Source organism: Rattus norvegicus, chromosome 11, assembly GCF_036323735.1.
Source record: "Rattus norvegicus strain BN/NHsdMcwi chromosome 11, GRCr8, whole genome shotgun sequence".
Lineage (NCBI taxonomy): Eukaryota > Metazoa > Chordata > Mammalia > Rodentia > Muridae > Rattus > Rattus norvegicus.
In genome coordinates this window covers 85,327,096-85,355,021 of record NC_086029.1, presented here as the reverse complement: position 1 = coordinate 85,355,021, position 27,926 = coordinate 85,327,096, and the positions used below count along the sequence as shown (strand labels likewise).

Below are 27,926 nucleotides of genomic sequence, written 5' to 3'. Positions count from 1 at the left end.
AAACTTGAAGACACGAGTGGCTCAGACTTCATATCTGGTAGGCTGTGCTCTTCCTGCTGTAGCTCTCCATGGACTGCTGGAGTGAGAAGGCAGCAGTCTACAAACTCCTCACTGGAGATCCCACCGCATTGCACACACTGAGAAAACAAAAGCCTCGATCTCCCCCCAGCTCCAGATTGTTTACTATCCAAAGGACGGGGGAGGGGTGTGTGTGTGTGTGTGTGTGTGTGTGTGTGTGTGTGTGTGTGTGTGTGAGAAGGTACTGAACTCAGCTCCCTGATTCCTTCAAGTTCAACACTGGTGTGGGGGACGTGGCATTTGCTCAATGAAACAAACAATGGTATTTATTGTGAGACAGGGTCTCACTATATACATATATGTGTGTGTGTGTGTATTTATATGTATGTGTGTGTATATGTGTATGTGTATATGTGTGTATATGTATGCATGTGTGTATATGTATGTATGTATATGTGTATATGTACATGTGTATGTGTGTATATTTGTGTGTATGTATGTGTGTATAAGTATGCATGTATGTGTGTATATGTATGCATGTATGTGTGTATAGATGTGTATGTGTCTATATGTGTGTATATGTATGCATGTGTGTATGTGTATGTGTGTATATGTGTATATGTACATGTGTATGTGTATATGTGTGTATATTTGTGTGTGTATGTGTGTATATATGTATGTGTGTATAAGTATGCATGTATGTGTGTGTATGGATATGTATATGTGTATGTGTGTATATGTGTGTATATGTACATGTGTATGTATATATGTGTATGTGTGTATATTTGTGTGTATGTGTATGTATATATGTACGTGTGTATATGTATGCATGTATGTGTGTGTATGGATGTGTGTGTATGTGTATGTGTGCATATGTATGTGTGTATATGTACATGTGTATGTGTATATGTGTATGTGTGTGTATATTTGTGTATGTGTGTGTATATATGTACGTGTGTATATGTATGCATGTATGTGTGTGTATGGATGTGTGTGTGTGTGTGTGTGTGTGTGTGTGTGTGTATCCCAGGCTGGCTTGGAACTCACTATGTACACCAGGCTAACTTTAAACTCAGAGAACTGCCTTCGCCTCCCAGTGCTGGGATTAAGTGTGCCACCATGCCTCATCAAGGCTATGTCTCTTGATACTGGTGCTATGGTTGCCTTAAGAAAGGGGAGGCACTACTTATGAGCGACAGAGTGGTCTGTGCAAGACGGAAACTGCCCTGGCGTATGGTGCACAGCATCAGACCACATGCAGGACACGAAAACCAGGAACAACTCTAGCATCAGGTCCATTCCTTTGGGGCCGGCCTCCTATATTTAAACTCACTAAACAAAAATAAAACCTTCTGACCAAACAGACTCTGCTTCTAATCTGGTACGTGATGACCTAATCTGGTACTCGAGTCCAAAAGTCAAAGTTCAGCGCCCAGGATAAGTCCTGCGAATCATTAACAGACTGTGAGGAGATTAAAAGAAAGGAAAAGAAATCTGAAAGAGCAAACTATCTCAGAGAAGTTTTGTGGTTCTAGTCCAAATACCAACTCCCTAAAGCAAGCAAAGGCTTGGCTGGCAGCGGGTGGAGCTTTTTGGAGATGGCCAAATTGTGAGGGAGGGTTCTGACCCTGCCGATGGAGTAAGTCACTGACTGGGGCACATTTAGATTTTATTACTAGGAGATAATAAGTGTCCTAGGAGGGGCAGTGAAGAGGGCAGAAGTGGGTCAGTGGAGGCACACTCTAAAGGACACATCCAGCTTCTAACGCCTGCTGCTCTCTGCTCCCTGATCACTGAGCTTTCTTCACCAGGCCCTACCCTCACGTTTGCCTCACGCACTCAGCCATGGAGCAAAATCTCAGCAAGTGTGAGGCTAAGTAAACCCTGGTTCTGTCAAGATAATGAAAAGGTAACATAAGACCCAACAGATTTCACAGAACGAAGAAATAAAACTTACTTAAGCATGAACGCTCTAATTGAGGCAATCTTCAAAAGAAATCAAGTATTTCTACCCATTGGAAAAAACTGCCCGCAAAGGACAATACTTTCTCCCAAAGAATTACAGTCCCCAGGTGGACTTAACTTGTCTTTTGAGCAGAGGTGTCTCTATTTTATACCGGGCATGCTCAGAGCACAGGGTCAAAACTTGAGTTTCTCAGACCATCAGCAGGCAACCCTGTTCCCCTCAGACACATTTGGTGAGCTCACACAGGAGCGAGGTGAGCAGTCTGCACCCTAAGGAACCACCTCACTTACACCACCTCACTCCTACTCACCAGGCCCCGTCCCTGTTCAGGCTTGCATAGGCCTCACTCACCTGACAGGAATGACATACAAATGCCATTCTCTGCTGAGAACTGCACGTGAAAGCCATCCACAGTGCCAGGGAGAACCCGAGACCTCTGCATTCACACAGATGTGGAGAAGGAGGCAGCTAGGACCAGAAGTAGTGTGGGGAAAATGTATACAACTTCCCACCTTCGACACACAATTCCCACCGGAAATATTGCCAAGAAAGAAACTTTTAAAGATTTTTAATATTGTATAATTTACTAAATGGGTATGCATGATTGATCTTCATTTAATCTATCAACCTATTGACCTATGTATCCCCCTAATCTATCTTATTTATTTGTGCACACACACACACACACACACACACGTGCAAGCAGAGATCATCCTTCTGGCAAGTGATAACAAGACAGGTACATACAATGCATGAAGGGAAATATGCGCTAAGGCACGGAAGCGTGTAAGGACCCATTCCAGAGATAGAGTCTGGAATGGCCAGAATGCAGTTACCTACAAAGTTGGGCTTCTAACAGAAGAATTCGGTGGCTATTCTGAGAGGTCAGCTGGCTCGGAACTGCTAATTTTACACTTAATCTTCACTTAATAGGTAATATTCTTTAAAACAATAAATAAGTTTATGACTAGTCCTAAAAGCATTTTCTAACAGCTACAGCCTGTAGGTAAATTTAACACATCTGCTCTGGCCTTGGAGTTTATCACAGGCTGATTATATATAGTTCCATAAATACCTTCCAGGGGCTTCTGTCAAGACGTCTCAAACCCAAGCCAAATATCTTTCCAGTTATTTAATGGGGAGGTAAAAACTGTGTGTTCCAAGTACAAAGACGTGAGTGAACTTTCTGGATAGCACACAACATGACTGTAAAATACCATGACAGGAATTGCCCCCCCCATAATTAGAGAAGTCTTACTTCTAGGATTAAACTCAGCCCCAAGAATTTTTATTGAAAGAACTAAGGCCCCGAATTCTCACATCCAGAGTTCACAGAGTTTCCCAAAATAGAGCAATAAAAATGTAGTTCAGCGAAATGCAAGGAATCCAGAAATGTCTCCTTTGTGAAGGACAGGTTTTAACAAATACTAAGGCTATTTCTGAAACCAGAACTAACCCTACAAACAATGCCTGTCACCCGTATTTAAGCCTGGAGCACACAGAAACAGTATATTTTCAATAGGAAACACAACTCCAGCAAACTGTAAAACATGAAGACAGTCCGCTGGACCCCTTACACACATCCACTCGATAGCGCTCGATGAGCTCCACGTTTCCCTATGTGCTCAACATCAATACTGGCGCCCGCTCTCAGCCAGACACTGGAGAGGACACTGGGATTAGCCACATGAGTATGTGAGTACAGCAAAGTCTCAGCGAGGGTAAGTGGCTTGTCACACCGGTGCCAACTCAAACAGTTGAGAAGGCTAATCAGAACGATGCGTGACAATGATCTCCAAATACCTCTAGTAACTTATAAACTAAGTACCACTGCAAGGGCCTTCAGTACACTTCATTAGAACTGATGGCTTGCTTCAGAAAACGCTAGATAACACAAGTTATCTACCCTTCTTCCCCTGTATAACAGAGTTACGTCTAACATGTCTATCTGCAAATGCCAAAAAAGTCACCTCACAAAAAGGAAACACCCAACCACCAAACTAAGCCTGCCTCCTAAGCTGCCATCTTGCATACATTTACAGATTGTCTTCCCTGTTCCAAGGCTTATTCTCTGTCTTCCTAAAGTAACCCTCCGAGGGACTTGGAATTAGGAGGAGAAGGGGAAAAACATTTCCAATCTACAGGGAGCCATTTGGTGTTAGAACATCGAGAGAGGCCCACGCGGCCGTAATTTTTCATGATAAACCATAAATGCACATTTTCATATACGCACACGGATTTTTAGATGTTACCATCACATTCAATCATGTATTTGTATTTAATATAACGAGGGCAAAACAAGATGGATTTGCAAGCTACATTCAGGGGTGCAGATGGCCGACTCCTGACATGTGGATTAGAATACCAGATGTCATAGAGGACAAGCAAGAAAAATATCACAAGAAATCCTGACTTTTGCTGTTTCCAAAAATCAAGAGAAAGCAGCACAGGGGTATAGGTCAACGCCTGGGAGACAGGGTGATAAGAGGCACTCCCTAGCTGCAGAACATCTCCAATACACGACGGTAGTACCACACCCACCAACGTAGCCCCCGGCACCCAGTTTACAATCAAAAATGCTCACTCTTGTCACTTCTATTGATATTAAGACAAGAAAAGCCCACAGCCCTAAAAGCCCAGGGCCCTAAAAGCCCAGGACCCTGCCTCATCAGCGGAATAACCGCTGGCAGGCTAACGCTTGGCCCTCCGTATCCTCAGAGTTTGTATGCACGGATTCAACTAGTGGGGACCAACACATATGAAAAATACAAACACAGCATCTGCCCTGAACCTGTACCATCAGCATTCACACCTCCTCATATGTGTGTGTGTCTGTGTGTATGTGTGAGAGAAAGAGAGACAGACACAGAGAGAGAAAGAGACAGACATACAGACACAGAGAGAGACAGAGACAGAGAGAAAGACAGAGACAGAGAAAGACAGAGAGAGACAGAGAAAGACAGAGAAATAGAGAGACAGAGAGAAAGACAGAGACAGAGAGACAGAGACATACACACATGTATGTTTTCAAGTGTGGTAGCACAGGGATGAGCATACATACATACATGTGAGTGTGCATCATGTATGTGGAGGCTACCCTTCATCTTCTTCACTTGTTCTCTACCTTGTAGATGGAGGCAGGGTCGCTCCCTTGACTCAGAGCTCCAAAGGTTCCTATGTCTGTTTCCTGAGTCACCGATACTCACATGGCAGCTGGGGAACGGAACTCCTCACGCTTGAGCAGAAAGTACTTTCCTCATCAAACCAGCTCCTCCGCTCCACAGACAGCTACTATTAAATGACGTGAGGATAAAGCACTGGGGGGTGGGGGTGGGGGGTGGACATTACATGCAAAGTGTACGCCATGTTACAGAAAGGACTTGAGCATCTGAAGATTTTGGTGTCTTTGCGGTCCTTGAACCCATCCTCGTGGATAGCGAGGGTCACTGTGCTTAGACACCTCTACTTCGGCATCAGTATCTCTCGGATCCGCTACGACACTCCAAGCTCTGTTGCTGCACAGGTGAAAGGAAGCCCAGCCCAATGTAAGGCACGGAACATGAGATCAACTTCCCAAGCTGTCAACTCAAGCCGAAAGGTTTAACGAGTCACCCTCTAGTTGGATTTCAGGCTTAACATTTACGTGGTCTGTACCTTCTCTGCTTAGTGTGCAGAGTAAGAAAACACGTAAACACCGTTTATTTTATAAGACTGAGAACTAAAGCGCCATGTAGACCACTCATGCCACAGTTAGCCATCATTCGCTCAGACATGACGCATGACGCTCCTTCCACAGAAACACTCCTGAGAGCACTGGGAGGCTCTCACAGCAGCCCCTGGGTGCCCACACTGGGAACTGCACTGCGCCCATCCCTGCAGGTCACTTCTGAGTGCTCTACCTTGGGCTCCAGCATCCTTCCCCAGAATGTTGTCACATCCTCCAGGGGCCTCCAGAGATGGTGTCCCCAACTCAGAGATGAGGAGTTAAGACACTGGGCCTCCGAACCCACACTGCACCCTGCTACCTGTGTTACACAGAAATCCCGAGAAGAAAGACAAAGGTTTTCTTAAATCGTCTTAATTCAGGCATCTGCTAGAGTCTCTTTAATTTTTAGTCAATGCTGTTAATACGACCGGCACAGACAGACTCGGGGCAAATATAACAGTAATCCAAAAGCGGAACACAGCTCTGTAATTACCCTAATGTTCCTAATAGAGTTACACAATGGGCAGAGAATTAGGGACAGAGGGGGAGAACTGTATCAGACACCTCTGAACCTTAGAAACTGCATTACTTGGAACCTTGGCAAAAGAGCAGTAAGTATTTAAAGAAGATTAAGACGAATTCCCCATTTGGTGTCCTACTTAATTTGCAGGACAATATTTGGCTGTCAGCGCGTGTCAAGGGCTCAAGGCCTTCCCGGTGACTTTCGCTCCTGGGTGCAGTTAACACACTGTTAAGCATGGCCCAGAGCCATCAAGCCACCAAGAGCAGCAACCAGGGTACTGGCTGCCCAATGAGGGCCTGGGCTCTCCTGGAGCTGAGTCACTGGCCATCAAGGAAGTGTATTGTGTGTGATGTCATCACTTCCTCAAATGAGACCATAAGCATAGAAAAGTGAATCCCTGCTTGTCAAACCACAACAAAATTCCCCGCAGACGGGGAATTTAGCATCTTATTTATATTTATACTTAACAACCGTCATATTAACCAAAGAGAACATACTGTCTACAGAATCCTAAATCACTGACCGGGAAGGGAAGCAGAGCTTCCTACTTGCACAGAAGGGGACCTAAGAGCTGCAGAGAGGAAGTGGCTGGCTGGCATCCAGCCCAGTGGTTTTCTGAGGAAAATCTGGTTTTCCCGGAACATCCCTAGCAACTCTTGGCACTATAGAAACAGCAGCCCCAGATGCTGCTCAGGGGATAGCCCAGGCTATCCCCACCAACCCCAAGGCTTGTTTTCTTTCTTCTGAAATACCCTAGTCCCCATTCTACCCTGTCAGGCTCTCTTCTCCTGATTGGAGTCAAACAGGGCATGGCTTCCCAGCCCTTTGCACAGCCCCTCTACCTGACCTGTCCTGAAGAGAAGCATACAGCTATCTTTGAAATCTTCACCCCCTCCCCTGAAAGAAAGACAGCAGAGAGGGAGGGTGGGAGGGAGGGAGAGAGAGAGAGAGCCTGCTATTTGTGCACACATATGCTTGTATGGACTTCTAGAATTCTACAAACGTTTTACTGGTAATACAGACAGAAGTGTAGCCTAATTCTTTCTGAGATGCAGTTTGGAATTCTACTATTTCTGAAACAGAGCTGAAGGTGTGCCTCCCACCCCCCATCGACCCCTGACCTATCCCTTAGGAAGTTCTTGTCTTCAGGCACCTCAGACTTCATCTTCCACCTTTCACCTGAACAATGGCAACATGCATTTTGTTGTGGTTTAACTACAAAATGTACCCCACCCCACCCCCAGGTTCCTCCTGTTTGAATACGTGGTCCCCAGCGGGGCGCACTATTTGGGAAGGCTGCAGAACCTTTAGGAAGAGGTAGAGTCTTGCTAGAGACTCAGCCCATCACTGAGGGTGGACTTTGAGGTTTTACAGTCTGGTCCCTCTTGTTTCCTGAGTACAAATGCCATGTGATTGGCCAGCTTCCTCCTTCTGCTACTATACCTTCCCTGTCTGCTGCACGCTCTCCACTCAGGGGTTCTATCCCTCTGTAACTACAAGCCTAAAAGATCCTTTCACCTTTGAATGGCTTTAATCACAGCAATAGAAAAGGAACTAATACATATATGAAGTAGGAGGTTACCCCGTGCATACGACAGCCATTCCTTCAGGGAAAGACCAGCATTAGGCTTTTCCTCACCTGGTCAGACACAAGGATTAGAAATGACAACCGAGAAAAGACGGATATGAAATCTCCTCTTTGAGGGGCTGGTAAACTGGTCCGGCTGTGAAAGGCGTGTGCCATTCAAGCCTCGCAACCTCAGTCGAATCCCTGTAACGGAGCAGTTCCTTGGTGTCCTGGAGAGGACCAGGGCAATCCTGAGCTTCACAGGAAGCCTGGGTGGGAGTTCCATCTCCCCATCCAATCACACACGAGACCCAGCACTCCTGAGATCTCCTCATCCAATCACACACGAGACCCAGCACTCCTGAGATCTCCTCATCCAATCACACACGAGACCCAGCACTCCTGAGATCTCCTCATCCAATCACACATGAGACCCAGCACTCCTCTGAGTCGTCCCTCTGTCATCTGTGGTAGCAAAACTATTAACATAAGCATTAGCTAATGTGAATTCCTCCAACTCAGCGAGGCCAAGATGTGTCAGTGTGTGTGGCATGCATGTGTGTTCATGCATGTGCATGTGCGGTACAGATATTAGTGCACAGATCCGTGGCTGTGGAAGCTAGACGTCGACCTTCGGTGGCTTCCTCAAACATTCTCCACCTTGCTTCTTGAGACAGGGTCTCTCACTGACCCTAAAGCTCACAGGTTTGGCTAAACTCTTGGGGCCAGGAAGCTCCAAGGATTGCAGGATCTCTGCCTCAGTGCTGGGATTCCAGGCCTGTGCCACTGGGCTAACTTCTTACGTAAGCTCTGGAAATTCAAACTCAGGTATTCATTTTTGTGCTGACTGAGCTGCCTGAGCCTTGGCAAGGAGCTTTTAATCTAGTTGAGTGAGACGGAGAGGCACTTCTCCATCCTGTAGGCCCCAGAGAAGGCTGCTAGAACAGCCAGAATAAGGGTCCTCGACTGGCCGATTCTACACTGGGAAATGTCTGAGAAACTATTAAAAAAGAGAAAGAAGAGGAAAAGGAAGAGAAAGAAGGGGGAGAAGAGGGAAAGAGAGAAAGAGAAAAAGAGAGAAAGAGAGAAAGAAAGAGAGAGAGAGGAAGAAAGGAAGGAAGGAAGGAAGGAAGAAAGGAAGGAAGGAAGGAAGGAAAGAGGAAGGGAGGGAGAAAGAAAGAAACCAAGAAAGAAACAGAAAGAAACAAAGAAAGAATCCTTGAAAATCACCTAGCTTTTTCTTATTTACAAAAAGACAGGAGGCATTTCTATCCTGTGTAGCCAACAATGTGTTAACAAATGTTTCCACAGAGAATTGAGGAGACCCCAAGCACTCGCTCTTCTGTGCTCAGGCTGCAACACTGATCCTGGCTTGGGAGAAGGGAATATGGGGTTTGAGGGAAAGGTTTTACATGGAGAGTGGCTCACTTCCTGTGTACCTCAGGTAATACTCACAGAACCACTGTCTGTCTTAAACACAAGCCTATATGCTTAGCTTTGCCCTTTGAAATCTTTAGGACCTACAACAGGCTATGGAATGATGAAGCCAACACTCGGGACAGTTCACCCAAGTTCGCCCAGTGTCTCTGGGACTCCAGTCTGCCTATCCCCAGGGCCACGTTCTCCCTTCTCACCACACCCCCACCTCTTCCATGACAACCCTATCCTTCCTGTCCAGGCACAGAAGGATGGATACCATGGTGTTGTTTACCTCAGATAATGGAACTTAATACAGGAACTAAAAACCACAGCTAAAAACCAAATCAGCCAAGCCAGCCTTGTTCCCATTAGCAAAACTTAGCGACAGCACAATTCCTTAGTCGCCAAAGTTCTGCGTCAACAGGCAATCATCTGAGCATCAGTCTTTCACAGTTGGGAAATTTTCTCACATTAGGGTGTCTTGGGCCACTGTTGGAACCGGTATAGGGGGATAGGTGGTCATCAATGGCAAACATCAAACAGCCCACATTCAGAACAAAAACAAAATCATTATTACTACTAGCAAGATTTCTTAAGGCCCTCTGACTCTTCACTGAACTGTGTTCCAGACAGACAAAGAGAAACAAAAGCTTACACATGTAACATCTTTGAGATGTTAAGGTGGTGGGAAACATCAGACACTGGTCACAAACAATTAGAAATTCAGGCCAGCTAGGACCTATGAGATTATCAGTGGCCGCCTCTCAAGAAAAGCTCACTTCCTGAAGACTGAGTGTAGGAGTACATGAGGCGTGGGAAACTAGAGTTGGGGGAGAGGCACTGAGCTGTGTTTCTACCTTAAACGTCATACAAGGAAACTCAGTACCTCATACAGTGCCTCTCTCACCTGTGCCAGTCACATGTGTGGTACACATCTGTAATCCCAGAACTAATAAGGATGAAAGAGAAGGAGAGAAGGTTCAGAAATTTGAGCCAGCCTGGGCTACCCAGACCCATCCCAAACAAAATCACACAGAAACCGAATGGCTACAGAAATTTAACGAAGTTTTCCCACGAGCATCTACTTTGTTGAGAGAGATCTGCGGTTCAAGGCCACCCACATTTTTTTGTGGCTTTTTTTGTCGGGCTTCTCTGCAGATTCCAAGCCCAATGCTCTGACATCATCAATGCCAAGACCTCAGAAAGCAACCCCATCCCAAGGACTGTGCCTTGGTTTCTTTTCCTGTAGCTGTGATAAAATATTCTTCAGGAACCTAGAGGAGAAAAAGCTTGTCCCAGCTGACAGTTCAGTTAGCCACCCACCATGGTGGAGAAATCACAGAAGCCAGAGCTTGGGGTCATATTGCACCCTCAGTCAAAAGGCAGAGCAACAAACACAGGACAGTGCTGGCTCCCTTTCCACGACTGACACTGCCTGGAATTAGACCAGGACATGGTACCACCCACAATATGTGGGTTTTCCCACGCCTGAGTTAATGTAACTGAGACAATCTCTCAGGGTCATGCCCAGAGAGACTCATCTCCCATGTCATTGCACATTCTGTCAAGCTGACAGTCAACACCAGGACTCGGTGGTATAGACCAATATATTCAGTGCTTTACGACAAGACCATGTACAAACGCAGGCCCATACAATAGGGGAAATAGGCAGGCTATGGACTTTAAAAAGCCACTAGTCTCTCTTCAAAAGTTGTCACAACAGCAAGGAGTTAGTGGCGCACATCTTTAATCCCAGCACTCAGGGAGCAGAGGCTGGCTGGTGGATCTCTGAGTTTTGAAAACAGCCTAGTCTACAGAGTGAGTTCTAGGACAGCCAGGACTACACAGAGAAGCCCTGTCTCGGGGCAGGGGCAAGGGGGCAGATCCCTTCGTTCACATAAAATCTAAATCAGCTAATAAATTTTACTTGCAAAATTACAGTGTGCTTTTAAACAGAACTCTGCCATCAACCTTTCACTGGGAAAATCATCTGCCCCCCATCACCCCAGGACCAACTAATTTTAACCATACCCTCATTAAATCTTCTAAATCTGGAGTGAAACTTACTGTGTGGAGAAAGGACCCTCACAAAACTGCCCTGATTTATCCAGCACCACAAGCCCAGTTGACTTCTTCAGGGCTTATAGCAATCAATTAGCCAGAGTCCACCTTCTTACGTGGGAACAGGATGACGTCTCACACAAAAGGCTATTCAACGCATAAAACCACAGCTTCGAAGAAATGCTGGTCCTGAGGGCAGCCAAGAAACATCAAGAGACAGGACTGTGACCGCCCCAGCTCCTAGAACAGCAAAGTTGCGCTGTCCTCCATTTTACCTGCTACTCCTCACTTCCACCTGCCCCGGAATGTTTGTGACGAGCCAGAGTTGTCCATCTTCTACCACACAGACCCTGGGATAGCTTCTTGAAGGTGTAGGGAAGGAATAAAGAAACCCTACGTGTGGGCTTGATCACCTGACTTCAAGACACTGATTCCCTCAGCTGCAAAGCGAGGGTGGTAAACACCATAATCAAATGGATTACGGATTCCAAAGCACCGGAAACAATGGGGCAAGTGTTCCCTGAGAGCATCCACAGTGCTGCTATCGCCTGGCCTTGAAGAAGTCACGATCCACCACTGGAGTTAAGTCCATCAGTACAGTGATGGGGTCCACACACGAGTCTCAGGACCACCTCTGGTTCACTGCTTCCTAACTTTTCCCGTCCTGTTACCGTGCTAAATCCTCAGGACTCAACTCCTAGACCACCAACCCAAGAGAGGGTAGTGCACCCTCTCCTCCTCCCCAAGATGTAGGCCAGCCTATGGAGCACCCACTCTACCAACCATAGGAAAGACAAGCCAGGCCTCCTTACCCCACGTTTGCATTGTTCTGAGATCAGAGTATCCACCCCGGTTATGAAAACTGTTCAGGTTGTAAAAGCACAGGATTCAGAGGAACGGAGGAGACGGGGAACAGTCCAAAAGACCAAAGCAAACACGACAGACCAAAATACACTCTGCCCATGAGGTTCTCTTTTGAGCATCCTTCCTCTAAGAGCTACTAAGAGAACTTCAAAGCACAAGGAGGCTTTGTAGCAGAGAAACGTCCCCTACCTTGAAGCAGAGTCCTCCTGAAACAACTTCAAAGCCAGGCAGTCTTCCCTAGGGAGCAAACTCCACAGAGACAACTGGCTTGTGTGCAAGCACCTGGTTCTGCGTCAGCTCTGGCCCAACATTCTGCGAATCTCCCGCTCTACCCGAAAGTGAAGCTGGAGCACAAGGTCATGGAGTCCCTCCTTTGTGGTCCTCAGTCCCCATGACTGTAAAACGGAGGGGTTGGGGGTGGGAACCAGCCACCAAACGAGTATTAAATAGCATGAATCTTTCGGTGGATTCCACTTTGCCTGAGAAAGGTTTCTTTAACTGTGCTTTTGTAAAAACAACAACAACAAAAAAAGGTTAAGAAAAATGGTATATTGGGGCTGAAGCGATGGCTGCTCTTCTGGAGGACTTAGGCTTCAAGTCCCAGCACCCACTTGGTAACTCACGAACGACTGTGCTTAACTTCAGTCCCAAGGGATCTGGCGCTGCCTTCTGCCCTCTGCCAGCACTAGGCCTAAAGTGTGATCCACACACATACATGGAGGCCAAACACCCATAAGCACAAAGAAAAATAAATAAGCAAAATGAAAGAAGCTTATGCCTTAGTTTGAAAAACGCCGTGGTCAAATGCAACTAGGACAGGGAGGGATTTATTTCGGCTTGGAAGCCGCAGTGCATCGCTGAGGAAGCGAAGACAGGACCTGGAGGAGGGGATGAAGCAGAGACCATGAAGAATGCTGCTTCCTAGTGGTTCCTCAGGCCCCACTCAGCCCTCACGTTCATAAAGCCCAGAACCACCTGCCCCGGGGGGCACCACCCACAGTGGGCTGAGTTCTCCTCCATTAATAAGTCTCAAAGATTAAGACTCCTACAGGCCAGTCTGATGGAGACATTTGCCCAATTGAGGTTCTGTCTTCCCAGATGACTCTGGCTTGACTGGGTTGACAAAAACCACCCAGCACAGTTGTCTTAGGGGTCTTTATCACTGTGAAGAGACACCATGACCAAGGCAACTCTCATAAAGGCAAACAGTAGTGCCACTCACTGTGGCCAAGCATTCAAACCACATGAGTCTATGGGGACCAAACCCATTCAAATCACAGCAACGTATTTGTTCTCTGCGTGAAACAGACTTCTCAGGTTCAAATCCCCAATCCATCCACAGATCGGTAATGTGTGGCATTACTGCTTCTGAGTTCTTATGAGCGAATACGGGTTACTATTACCTTCCTCACAGCATGATAAGTATTGATTTAGTCAATAAAAACCAAATACAAAATACTTAGAATTGTGCCCGGGACACAGTAAACATTATTTAGTGCGGTTATTATGATTCCCAACGCTGCACAACTAGATTTTCAATTTTAAAAGAAAAGCAGGGCAGCAAGCTGGGGTAGATGAACAAACACACACACACACACACACACACACACACACACACACACAGGGACACGATTCTGCCCCATTGTGGCCAGATACTCTCGGTCTCCAAAGCAGAGAGCCCAAATGCTTCTTAATATATTTAGTCCAAAGAGGATTGACTAAAAGCTCACATATTGCCTGACCTATAGCTTCAATCCTCACTGTATTTCTTTCCTTTTTTTTAAGATTTATTTATTTTCTGTATGTGAATACACAGTCGCTTTCTCCAGACACATCAGAAGAGGGCATCGGATCCCATTACAGATGATTGTGAGCCACCGTGTGGTGCTGGGAATTGAACTCAGGACCTCTAGAAGAGCAGTCGGTGCTCTTAACCACTAAGCTATCTCTCCAGCCCCTCACTGTATTTCTTTAAAGTTTTACTTTGTTCTCAGTATCTAAAAAGCTGCATGTTTCTCATTAAAAACCCCAAGCATGCCAATGCTATCGACCCTGGGTCTTGAAGCAGTAGCTCTGGAAAGTACGGTCCCTGACCAGACGTATAGAACCGCAAATGCAAGACTCCATCCCATACCTACACACCAGGCACTGGGAATGAAGCCAGAGATCTCTGTTAAAATCCAGAGACCAATACACACTCAAGCTCTGAAACCACCCAGCAGCCAAACGGGAAACAGTGGGTTTCTTTCATCCTGCCCCCAACACACACACTCTCTCCTTGACTGACAGGGAGGGCTGGATATCATTTGTGAGCCTTGTTCCACCCACAGAATTGTCCCCTCACCATCCAATCTGCCCAGGGCCTTTCACGGCCCCCGCTTTGCTCTAGATAAGTCATTTTCAACCTCTGGGTCTCCACCACTCCCACCCACCCCCACTGGGGTCCGATATTAAGATATCCTGCACATCAGACATTTTAAAGAGCAGTAGCAGCATTACGGTTATAAAGTGGTGATGAAGTAATTTAACGGATGGGGGTCACGGCTGAGGAACTGGATTAAGGGTCACAGCCTTAGGAAGGGTGGAAACCGCTGCTCCGGATGGACCCTGCCTCTCACAGCAAGGATGTGAGACCCTTTTGCATCGTATGCCAGTTGGACTGTGTTGCTCAAAACCAGAAGCGGCCTGCGTGCAAGCAGGCTGTGCTCAGCGAGGGCGCCATTTCCAGAGCAAACTGTTGAGCTTCCTTCATTAATCACAACGTGAGCTGCACACGCAGCTGCTATTAGGGACAGCTGTGGGTGCTAGAAGGGCGTTCCTGAAGCAGCCTAGAAAAGTGCTTAAAAGTTGACTAAGATCCAGGCATCGGCCCATGCGGACCTCACAGGCTCTGGGCTTTTATGCTGTCTCTGACCTCTGACCTCACTGGGATCCAGAAGCCTGCTCCCTTCCACACTCCCAAGACAGCCTGGGACAGAGCTGGCATATAAGGCCAGGCAACCGGGTGTTCTTCAGAGGACTGGAGTCTGATGCTCCCCTCCCCCTAGCCTTGGTCCATGACCTTCAGCAAGGTGGGAGAATTGTCCTCCTGTTTCATGGGAATTTAGGTACGTCAGGTGGAGGATAACCTGCATGTGAAGATATTTTTGTAAATGTGGGAGGACTAGAGAAAAACAAAAGGCTCACTGTCATCCCCGGGACAGGGCAGTGCTCACAAACCAACCCAGGGTTTCTTCTCTTCTAGCCCTAGAGTTATCCGAAGTGAAATCAGAGAATAACAGGAGCGCAAAGGACCTCCTTGACATCTGTTGTCCTGCTGGGCATGGTACTTACTACAAGTCTGGAATCCTGACAATTGGAGGCTCGCCACGAGGGAGGCTGATTGCCACAAATTCGCCAGCAGCCTGGGCTACACAGCAAGTTCAAGTCTCTCCTGGGCTACAAAGCTACAAGCTCCTGTTTCCTGTTTCCAGAGTGGTACCAATAAGCAATCATAAAGGCCCTGTAACCTAACTTTTTAAGTTCCCCTCATCTTGACTATTTCCATGGCAAAAACAAGAGCTTTGGCCAAAGGTGGTCCCACCTGGAAAGCCTCCACCTACAAAAAATGAAGCAAGATTGACTGTAATGTAAGTAGCCCTGAAAATGCTTGTGCTGTTCTGTCTTCTGGAAGATACCTGAGCCCCGGCTTCAAGCATCTGGCTCTGTATGTTTCACGGAAGCCTTCCTTATCACCTGCTCTCTGTCTAGCCAGATCTCCCTCGCCGTGATCGGCTATGTTTTCTTTATGATCAAATCTCTATGCATTGGCAAGTTTAATCACAGTCTCCTCCACCCTCCAGGGAACAGAGGCCTGAGAGGTAGCCTCGCTGCTAGTAGTCACTGCTCGATGTTCTCACACGGTAATTGCAAGACCATAGTAGCTATACTAGCACGTGGTTGCCAGGCCAACCATGAATTAATGAATGAATGCTTAGCGCCATCCGCTGTGTGTGCATGGCAGACATTCAAACCCTAGTTAGAAGAAACAAAAACAAACACCACCTAGACCAACTCCCACTCTGGGCTCCATTTAGCTCACAAACAATCAAGTCTTCTATACTGAGGGGAAAAAATATTAAAAAAACAAATAAATAAACGAACTGAGTGGCAGTCCCTTACACCTGCTTATTTACAATGGTTCTGTCTCTGGTTCTCTATCTTGTGCAGAGGGAATTCACAAACGGGCACTGAAGAGGATGAAACACAAACAGCTCCTCCCGAGAGACAGGACCTCACGCGATAGCATTAATTTTGAATTGTCCTTACCTGATCACTGAGCCGACAGGACTTACCCAAAGTTCATTGCAAACAGTGCCACTGACCTTAAGAAAAAGCTGGGCAGGGCCAAGCGATCAGGAAAATGTATGGCCACGGGGTTTAAACGGGCTTGTACTCTCAGCTAAGCTGTCTACAACAAATCCTCAGCTCAGGAGGAAAACAAGAAGCCCTCAGGTGGATGACACCTGTGGCCCTGGTTTTGCCTGAGAAGACAGAATTGTCCCCAAACCTGTGGAAGATGTCTGAGGGTCAAAGGCCCTGTAAGCTCTTTGCTATACCCTGCAACTAGAGACACTAGTAGCTGGACTGAGTCTTACTCCACAACTGAACCTGCAACCCCTAATCAAGTCCCATTGCCTCCTCGTCTTGGTGACCTCGTGCACAAATGGTGGGGAAAGCTGCCCATACCGTACACAATCTCTCAGGAAGGCCTAGCCTAACCCCATGATACGATACAAGAATGTGGACTGCAGTCTATAAAACACTTTGTTCACTGTGCAAAGATAAATTATTATTGACTGAAAATAGTCCATTTATAACAAAGAGTGGCTGTAATTGGAGTCCCAGAGGAAGCATATAACCGTTTGGAACATAAATGATAAACCACCGGGAAAGATAACTAGTGCAAACCACCAGCAGCGACAGGGGACCAGTACAGGAGCACCGTAAGAAGCAGAGAAGAAAAACCAAGGGCCATAACAGGGGACCCATGCCCGTGAGTTTACAAGGCACTGCCCACTGCTCTTGGCAAGTGGTCACAGCAGACGCACTGGGCCTTTCTTATGCTGCTCTTGGGAACGTCTTAAGGAAGACAGAAATGTCTTACGTAGGCAAAGTCACCTACATTTCTCTACCACATAAGAAAGTAAGACCAAGATCTCACAGCTCCAGAGATGGTTGACTGTGGCCTGACAGATGAGAATAATCTTGCAGCAATTGCAGAAAAGAGTTCATTTCCTTTTTTGAAGATTTTATCTAAGCACAGGCAACATGTCCAACTGGGATCCTCAACTATTTTTACAGCATAGATCCTTTTCACAGTCCAGACTAAGTCTATGAATTCCTGTGAGGAACCATATGTATCATTTACCTAGGAGGTTTTAGAGACAGGGTGTTACTTCTTAGACCAGGCTAGTTTCTATCACCCAGGCTGGTCTCGAACTCATGATTCTCCTACCTCCCAAGTTCTGGGATCACTAGTATGCTCCCACCTGCCTGGCAAGAACGGTGCATTTAAATGAAGACATCTTCAGCAATGTTACAGGGATTTTCAAAGAAGATCAGCATTAAAATACACGTTTTAAAATAAAGCTAAGACAGATCATGTGAGTCTTTGTTAACCCAATAAATAAAATAAATAACAGGCAGGTGTCTGCCTTTATTGTGAGACAACAGTAGGTGATTATTGTCTGTATTTATTTTGTGTATGTGCCTACATGCACGTGTCCCAGCATTCATGTAGAAGTCAGACGACAACTTTGCGAAGCAGGTTGGCCTTCGACCATGTGAGTGCCAGGGACTGAACGACGGTCATCAGGTTCATTAAGTTATCTCACTGGCCCTCTTTCTTCGGGAACACATGTGACATTGTATTGTGAACTAAAATACAAGGGCTGGAGAGATGGTTTAGTGGTGAAGAGCACTGGCTGCTCTTTCAGAGGATCTGGGTTCAATTCCTAGCACCCACAAGACAGCTCACAACTGTCTATAACTCCCAGTTCCAAGGCATCTACCTGGCGCCCTCAGAAAGATAAACATTCAGGCAAAATATCAATGCACGTAAAAAAATTTAAAAAAAAAGTACCCATGATTTCTATTAGCAACAAAAACGTAGGTGCTACTCACTAATAATACTATAGTTTATCAACTGTATTTATAGTGGTTGAGGTTAATAGAAATAAAGACGTCCTTTCTTCTCATTCAAGTTCAGACTCCCTATTAATCGCTACCATGGAGTCAGGGAGGAAGCCAATCAAGAAAGCAACTCAAGAAATAGGAAGGAAAAAAGAAACATGAAGCTTCTGCACAGAACCTGCAACGTGAGACAGGAGATACACTGAAAGGTGACGACGCCCTCACGGTCACACATGCCAGAGGTCCATCACCCTTAATTAGTAAACCACAGAATCTCTGTCATACAAAGACGATATCACGCACATAAGTACCTACACGTGTAAGCTGGGTGTAAACGCGATATCTAGTAGAGTGTGCGTGGAATCACCATTAGTTGATTAGCAGGCAGAATGGCTTTGCTGCTTTTGTGTTCGAGTTATAGAAAACGGACAAAAAGAAGACTGGCAGAGGCTAGAAGACACAGGGTCACCCAGACACAAAACTACAAAACAGAACTCCACAATGCCCTTCTCTTGGGTTGCACAAAAGACACCCGATCCCAAAGCAATTCAAACACAGGAAGTAGGTGCAATCATTAACCCCATGTGGTGTGTTCTTAGAGACCAAACTTCCAAAAATGCCTTGCCCAAAATCACACAGCAAGACTCCAGAAGCCCTGATGGAGAAGCTGGGACCCTAGCCCAGGTGAGTGCGGGAGTCTTTGGCCCTTGCTAAAGTCAAAAGCTGTGCACCGGCCTGACCTTTGATTGCAGCTCTGTTGCCTACTTGCTGGTGGTAAACCTGGGCAAATTTCTGAGGTTTTTCCACTCAGTGGACTCAGCAGCATGGATTTAGTCTCCAAAGATAGCCAGGAAGACACCCAGAACACTTGGGGACAGGTCTAGCAGACAGATAATTAACAGCCTCGGACTTTAAGGCAGACAGACAGACGTGCTGAACCCCCAGTTTGGAGATCTCTGGGGATTCCAAATCAATACATTTGAAATGGGACCAGAAAGCCTGAGTTTTTCTAAAGCTCCTCCAGGAGAACGGAAAGGGCTTAGCATTGGATGACAAGTTCTCAGTTTGACAAGAGGGACTCTAATAGGCTGGGAGAATACAAAAGAGGCTTAGCTTAATCAGGAGCCGTGCAGTGTCCAATGATGGCACTGGTACCATAAGACCCGGGACTCACAGCAGCTACCAACACTCGCTTAGGGAGGATGAAAGGTCCATTGCTGAGAACCAACTGAATGTAGCAAAACAAAACAAAAAAATTGGTTAGAGGGGCCCTGCTGCCCTAACTTTATGTTTCCAGAAACAGAGAAAACCAGAAACCATCTTAGAATGTATAAGGGAATAGCACATTAGTGAATACAACACTAAACCAAGCACAGGGGGTCTGCTATGGCGACATCTGCAGTAAATGCTGCTGGGGGAAACTGCGCATTCATAGATCAGAAAGTCACCACTTCCAAATGAGCCCCTCAGGAGGTCTATAGATAGCCTAGAAACATGGCAGGTCCCAGAGCACTTAGAAGCACTTTGAAGGGTCAGGAGCACTCACTTAGAAGCACTTTGAAGGGGCCACATGGTGTTTACTGGGCTGGTTGGGGACAGCCCACAACCTGTTCTTAGAGCCAGTGTCCAGTGCAGGGGTTGAGGGAGGGATGGGGTCAAAATAGACCCAGGGGCATTTCTCAAAGTTTTTGCTCCCTGTTTTATTCTAAGATTCCTGCCGAGGCAGACAGAGCTTGCTGGGTGGGAGGGGAGACAAAAGGTACAGGAAAGGACAGCAACCAGTGGGCCAAGAGAAATCGCCCTGCTCTTACAGGCAAAGCAGGTCAGTGAGTGGGATGCTCCCCAGGATGTAAGTCCCTCCAGCTGTCTGAGGGAAGAGTGAGGAAAGTAAAAGGGAGGCAGGCGTTTGCACTGAAAACACCTGAGTCTAACAGAGCAGCAAACAAGCAGCCGGGGAGAACTCAAGCTCTATGTGACCCTGGCAGAAGGGCGAGCCTGTCCTCTCTGCACCCCTCAGCGGTCCATCTTGCACGACATGTGCTTTATCTTCAGAATAGGTGGGCAGGACACATCCTTAAGACTGTCGGAATACAGGAGCTGACAGACTGAGGCAAAGCGGCTAACTTCATAGCAGGCACACATGATAAGCTTGACAGACGCAAGTTGAGTGTTGGAATTAGCCGTGCTCCCTTCGGCCACAACCAATACCCTCAAGGCTACTGCGAACTGTATGCCATACTTCTTTCCGAAGTGAAGCTGTAGGAGTGATTTCTGATGAGATTCACTGTGCTCTCTAATACAGCACCCTTCTTCAAAATAAATAATGAATAAATGAAATCATGTTACGTTTCTTTTCTAGCTAGCATTCCAGACAGTCTGAAAGGGTGCGTCATTGTTACCCGTGTATAAAAGATTTACAAAACTAATACCACGCAGCCAGCAAGGGGCAGAGTGGGACTAGATCTACAGTCTGTGCAACAGCCACCGTGATTTTTCCCAATCAAGAATTCAAATAGGTGATCTTGTCATGGGATAAAACACTTGAGCTCAGAGTGCTTCGAGCAACCACTGCAGAGGCTGCCTGCGTCGTGTGAAGGCTCCTCTCAGCTCAAAGCAGTAGCAGAAACCACGAAACAAGTGCTTTCTCAAAACAAAGCTCTCTCTTCCCCGAATCCTTTGCTTTCCCATTTAATGCACTCAAGCAGCAGAGGAACGTGTCTGAGTTGCTGTGACTTATTTATCAACCACTCGTGTTTTGTGTCTCTTTATCCCATGAACTCTCAGCATCCTCGCCTGTGAGTTGGGAATGAAGCCCCTGCTCAAAAAGACCCCACGGAGCTCCTGCCCTGAGAAGGTGGTCAGCAAGTGACAGGTATGCTCGTGACCAGGCCGTGACACCAAACCCTTGTCTGTCGGTGACTACAAGTCATCAAGTGCCTTGTCCATCTCCTGCACACCCTCTCTTCCACGGATGTTCCACGGAAAGACCACGACTCTCCCATCCGGCTTCACTAGGGAATGAAGGTGACAAAAGATCCAGCAGAGAGAGCATGCAAATATCAAATATTATTAAAACATTAATGAACTCTGGCGATTCCTATGAATTTTGATAAATGGCGTTCATTATGTCTTTCCAGCCTCTCGACACACTCCGGTCTCTCAGATATTAACTAGATAATAACAGCAATCGCTCTCCTAAAAGAACAAGGTGGAGAGAAACAGAAGTGATACTTGATTCCAGCTGATGCTTGGCCTCCAGAGGAACTGGGCTCCCTGCACATAGAACCCAGGGTCTTCCATGACCCTCAATGGGCTCAGCCTGTGCAGATCCTGCTTACCTAGTACTGTGGGTGTGAGTACACTGTCTGCTTCCTTCACCCATCTGCAGAATCTCCCCTGCCCCACAACTAAATAAAACCTAAAGGTGGGAAGCTACAAGGGCCTCGGTCCAAGCTAACGACCTTGTAGTGGCACAGACAGGGACTTGCCCAGCCATCAACCCTGGTCCCCAACTGCCTGTGTACAGACGAAGCATTATCCCCATTTCCATAAAGAGGATTGGACAAGTGCCTATGCCATTTCATCCTGACTGAGAGGATAACATTTTCTTTTAAGCCATGGACAATCCTCAGGTGCAGTTCAGACAGAGACAGAACAATGCCAGGAGAACTACCCCCCAACAACTCCCTAAACCCAGGGCCTGATGCCACCCAAGCGACACCCTAACAAGCTTGGGGGTCATCCAGACACCTCCTCTGCAGATTCAGGAAAGACTCTAGGCCATAGCAAGTGAAAGAAAGAGGAGAGAGAGAGAGAGAGAGAGAGAGAGAGAGAGAGAGAGAGAGAGAGAGGAGAGGAGAGGAGAGAGAGATTTTGTTTCTGAAGCCAAGCGAAAATCTGCTTTAGAAAAAAAGTAAATCCACATGGGGACCCTGGCTGTCGCCAAACCTTCACTGGTCTAGAAAAGCCAGCACCTCATTAAAGGAAACCAAGGGATTCGAAAATGAATGCAGCACCACACACAGGCAAGCTCACTGCCATCTGCCTGGTACTATCCAGAGGGGCAAAGGGCTTAGATGACACTCCTGAAGTCTCTCTCGCCCAGCAGGTGGAAATGCCAAAGTCCAAGGGGAGAGAGAGCAACCCTTCCAAGGTCAAAGGCCTGAGAAGGAAGAGAAGCAAATCTTGTTTACCTGTCAGCACGGTGCGGCTGGTGGCATTAAACACATGCATAAATTAAGTGCCCTGGAATAACTTACCCTTTGTATATGGCTTTAGGCTTGACTAATTCACTGGATCATCTGAAGGGGGATGGTGCACAAGTTCCCACTGTGCCAGGCATTTAAACTTACTCTCTCTATCTTACTCTCCCACTGTCTGATCCACGACTCTCCTCACCACTATCTCTAGACACAGACAAGGGGGGCTATTATGCCATAATGGCAGGCAGTGGTTGGCTATGCCAAAGAGAAAGGCCATGGTTAAGCAACTTAAATAACTGTCTTGAGCTTTCTGCGTGCGGGCCTACCCCCACCCCAATGCCCTGTCTTCCTGACAATCACTGGTTTGGTTCTAAGATGTGGAGGCTTTGTAAGGAAGGGCTTTTACCCTCCTCCTTTCTGAACGCTGACTCCCACCACATAGTGAATTAAAATAATAATTCAGTTGAACAGTCAAACACCAAAGAAGGATCGTTCAACCACCTAGAATACCTAGAATACACATGTGGGGTGAGAAGCAGAAGGAAAACACACTCCAGTGTTGAACACGGCCCTTCCAACTTGCCTAATTCTTCATAGGACCGGTGGATCACGTTCAATCTGTATCACTTCGATTTGAGCTAGATGGGCAAGAAATCTGGAGGGAATACGGTACCCCGATGGAGAAACAGCAACAGTGGGCCGGTTACAATCTCGTTAGAGTCCAAGAGAATGCAAAGACTCTGTCCTGTAGTTAAAAGGCCTTTGTCAATCACATTTATCACTATCTGAAAAATTGACTGTGGAAACCTTTGGAGCACGGCTCCTCCAGTCCAGCCCTGCTGAATGTAAACCATGGGGCCACCACAGCTGCACGATAGCGCTACACTCGAGGCTCCCAGCAGCGGATGCTCATTCTACAACTCAGAAGCAATAATCTCACTGCAGGACGCCAGGGATGGGGTTGGATCCCTGGAACCCATTATTTTTCTTTACCTTTCCAGACCGGTAGGTGAAGAACCGGGGAATACGGTGGGGGAAATTTTTCTAACCCAGGGTTGCTGGGAGTGGGAAACTTGAGCACCTCTTAGCCAGCAGTAGGACAATACACAAAGACGAGGGGGACAGCGCTCCTCCGCGGCCAGAGCTCTGAGCTAGGTCATGTTCCAGCAAGGAATTAGGAATTCCGAGCTCAGCAACAACCCGGAGAAGCACCGGAAATGCTTCCGACCCTTTCGAAGGGAAGTCGATTTGCAAATCAAAGTTGCAGGCAACTCCGGGCGCCCGGACTACTTCCGCGGGTTACTCTGGAACACCCAACAAGTTTGGCCACCCCGGGCTCGGCGTGACAGCGCCGCGCCGCAACCACGGCAGAAGCAACTTGTCGCTCCGGCACGGGTCGGCCTCCGCCAGGGCCGCCCGGGCTTGCAGGGCACCCGGTGTCACCTAGCTCAAGCCGCTTCGGAGACTCCCTGAGCCCGGAGGCGTATCCCGCCGCCGCCTCACCTGCCCGCCAGCCCCGGGGCCGAGAAACCAACAAAAGAGCGGGCGATCGGGAAGGAGGAGCACCCCGCGTCCAGCGCAGCAGGCAGGAACAGAGGGGGCGGCTGCGCTGGCGTTGGAGAGGAAAGGGGACCTCACGGAACCAGGGGTGACACCCCGGGCAAACGCCAGAGCAGGGACCAGAGCTCCCACCCGCTCCATCACACCCGCGCGCACACGCATACTCACACATCCTCCCCGTTCTCCTTACCCAGCATGGAAAAGATGAAATCCTTGGCAGTGTGGATCTCCAGCGCTCTCTGGTCGTCGTATTCCCGCTGGTCGTGCCTGGTGAATTCCTGGATGAGTTTGTTCAGTTCCTCCACCCGAGCTCCAGACCTGAAATCCAGCTCCGGGAAGGCAGGCTTGTTGTTGCAGCCCATGGAGGCTGCCTTGCTGGCGGTGGGAGCCGCCATCTTCATGCAAAACGCGCCGAGCGGCGGCTCCGCGGCGGCCGCGGCACCCACCCCCGCCCCCCACCCCGGCCCGGCCTCCCGGCGCGGCTGGGCAGCCCGGCCCGTGGGCGGGCTGGCTTCTGGGCGGGCCCCGCGCCGCGCTGCGCTCCAGGCGGCCGCGCTCCTTCGCGGGAGGAGCCCGACTGCGGCGAGGTGAGCGTGTGGTCCCGGCCCCCGGTCCTCCCGCCCCCGCCCGCTGCGCCGCTGCGGGCCCCTGGCCTCCTCGAACCCTGCCCGGGATCTGCGGCGGCGTCCGGGAGCCGACCCGAGCCTCCCCCGGGGCAAGGAAAGTGAAGTGGAAACAATGTGAAATTCACCAGCGCCGAAATCAACAAGCTGCCGGCTCCGGTGTTACGGAGCCAGCAGCAGCATTCCCATTTAAAGGGACAGCGCACCCGGTGGGGAGAAAAATAAATAAATAAATGGCAGAGGTTCGCGCGCCCGGATCACTTGCCAGTCCGTACTCCGGCTGACGCGCGTGGTGTGGATGCTTTCTTTCTCCACCTCCGCCCCCGCCCCTCTTTAGGGGCAGGGCTTGCCAAGCGCATCCAAGGAGAAAGGAGTCTCCCTACTCTGATCTTAGGGCGGTGTCCCGGGCGAGAACGTGTCTGTGGGCGCGTTTCCAACGTCCGTTCCAAGAACTTCAGTACCTTTAGATGGTGGAAAAATATAAAATGTACCTTCTGTCCTTTGTCGCCTAGATTGCCAAGAATGGTAAAATTAGCGAATCAAGAAGAGATGCCAATCCTGCCGCGTCTAGGCACTTCCAATTAACCACTCAAGTATCCTTACCTTTGCCCTTAGTAATTAGTTTGCCTGGATTACAACTGATTCAACTTTACACACAGTGCCTTAGTGAGAGCCAACCTGCTCTCAGACAGATAGGGATCCAAAGGCGGAGGTGGGGGAAGGAAAACAATGAATTGCCCCAGGGTTTGAGGAAGATGAGAGTGGGAAAGGGAAAGAGTCTCCCATTTGGCTAATAGAATTTGAGCACTCACTGTTAGCCAGACCGGAATGACAGGATGTTGGTGGACAGCGATGAGTTCAAGGACTCGCCCCTCACCCACACCCGCGTCCCCAATGGAACTAGGGCTTTCACGACAAGACTACTGTGGTCCAAATCTAGTTCGTCAACAGCGAATGGCAGATGTGATTTTAATGTTCACGTGATTCACACACTGAAGGAGGCCCGTTGACCCCTAGAAACAATGGTGAACTAACTGTCCTCTATCCCAGCCTGTGATCTTATCGAGTCCTTTTAATTTTCTTACCTGAATTTTCATCACTGAAACCTCACATTATTTTGTAAGACCTAGAAAGGACATCCAGGTTCTGCCATACTTACCTGTGTGAAATAGGATAATAATTACATCGTCATAGGCTGCTTTAAGAATTAGGTGCGATAAGACTGGATGACCAGCATTTAGTATAAGGAATGACATGTTAAGTAGGATTAGCTTTATCAGCTTTGGCTGTTGGTAGAAACTTTAGGGTTGAGGCGTGAGTGCACTCCTGCGCGCAGTGTGTGTGTGTGTGTGTGTGTGTGTGTGTGTGTGTGTGTGTGTGTGTGCTCGTGCAGGTGTGTCCCTGCTTGTACATACACTGCATACACTGCATTGTTACCTGGTGCCTGCAGAGGTCACAAGAGGACATCAGGTCCCCTGGAACTGACATTCCAGACAAATGGGAGCTGCCTTATGGATACTGGAAGCTGAACCCAGGTCCTCTACAACCCAGGTGCGCTTAATTGCCAAGCAGCCCCTCCCACAGGGTCTTTACAAAACACACATCTGCACTGACACCTCTGGAATTTTCTCTGCCTCTTCTTTCTGGTCTCAGCTATGTGCCCAACCAAAGCCAACCCCATCCTTCCTTGTTCTGACAGCCTCTCCAGGACAGCCTCGACCTTTGCCCCCACAGCTGAGCAGCCACCTTTCTTTCTTTGAAACCCTATTGCACTCTTCATGGAAGCTTGCATGCGACCCCTGTGAGTCCAGCTTGCTTTCTCCTTGTTATTGCAAGTCCCACATTGTGTGTTTCCTGGCGTACACTGTTCCCCTGGCATGCTGGATCCCTAGTACCTAACATAAAACACAGGACACAGAGGCAGAGTCTATAGGAAATAGCCAAGACATCTTTCTCTCCTAGTTTCCAAAACCAGCAGTCAGTCATTGCTCCTACCTTTTCTTTCTGCCTTTTCTTACGACAGGTACATCATAGAAGTCATCAGGTTCCCAGCAGAAATCACTCTCAGTGGGAACTACCTCTGAACTTGGTGCTTTTGAATGGCAGGGCCCATGCATGGGATCTTCATTGTGGACACTTCTTTCTTGACAGCCAGATCAGAATTCCATGAATAATAGACCTCCAAGGAACCTATTTATACCGAGAATGTTACTGAATGATAAATACCTTATAGATCGGTGAGAGGATGGCACAACCATCTCTGAATTGCAAAAAGAAAAAAAATTAGAGAAAAAACGATAGGGAATGTATTTCTGGATCATGTTTTGTCCTCTGTGTCCTAGGAGACTATGTCCTAGTGACTCCCTCGCTTTTGCAGGCAGCTGTATTTAATAGTTCCTGACCCCTCTATATGTCCTTTTTTTTTTCGTGATTTTTTTTTTTAAAGACGGGGTCTCACTATGTTGCTCTGAACTCACTATGTAGTGAGGCTGCCATAGAACTCTGTGGAAGCAAGACTGGTCTGGAACTCAGAACCCTCCTACCTCTGCCTCCTGGGTGCTGAGATTACAGGTATGTACCGCTAAACTAAGCCATGCTGTGGTCTTAATTAGTGTATGTGAATGGACAGACATCATCCCGTAAAGTCTCAGGGGTCATTGTTTAGGTGACAGCAACCACTCCGGGCAATGTCAGCCCCCTCACCCCCCACCCCACCCCCGTACTCCATCACTGCCTAAGAATTACTAAAAATGGATGGACTGTTCTTTGAGTCAAATTAAATACTGTTCCTTGCATCCTTTTTCATCTCCTATGCACGCTATAGGAAGTCAGAGAAGAAACAGAGCCGGAAAAGGTGAAGAGAAAGAACGGTTCCTATCCAAGTCATTAATATGTGCGCCTTGTAATAATTGAGCACAGAGGACTGGAGGGCTACCATCTAAGTAAACGCTCAAGCAGACTTCCTTCACTTCTCCCCCCAGCTTCAAAGCAACCAGAGGAGTGCCATGTTTCCTACTGGGGAAGGGAGCTTGTCCATTTTCCTGTCGTCATGAGCACCTCGAGGAAGAGAGCACGTTGCCTCTCTGGAGCTGTTTGTGAGGGTTCGTGGTAAACCCTCAGCCACGAATAGCTAGATTGTGCCGAGTGTGTATTAAAAATAGCAAGCTTCACGCTCACGTGATGAAGCAACGGACTATAATTTTAACCAAAGTTTGTCTGGCCTGACAGGGATTTAAATAGCAG

The 27,926-nt window shown here is 47.7% G+C and overlaps 1 protein-coding gene across 1 annotated transcript in view; it reads right to left on the bottom strand.

Moving 5' to 3' along the window:
- Window positions 1–24,496, bottom strand: part of Mb21d2 (Mab-21 domain containing 2) — a 99,018-nt gene extending 74,522 nt beyond the window's left edge. The window contains exon 1 of the mRNA NM_001109056.2: window positions 24,251–24,496. Within this exon, the coding sequence (NP_001102526.2) occupies window positions 24,251–24,461 (211 nt within the window). The 5' untranslated portion in view covers window positions 24,462–24,496. The remainder of the gene's footprint in view (window positions 1–24,250) is intronic.
- Between the last annotated feature and the right edge of the window lie 3,430 nt (window positions 24,497–27,926).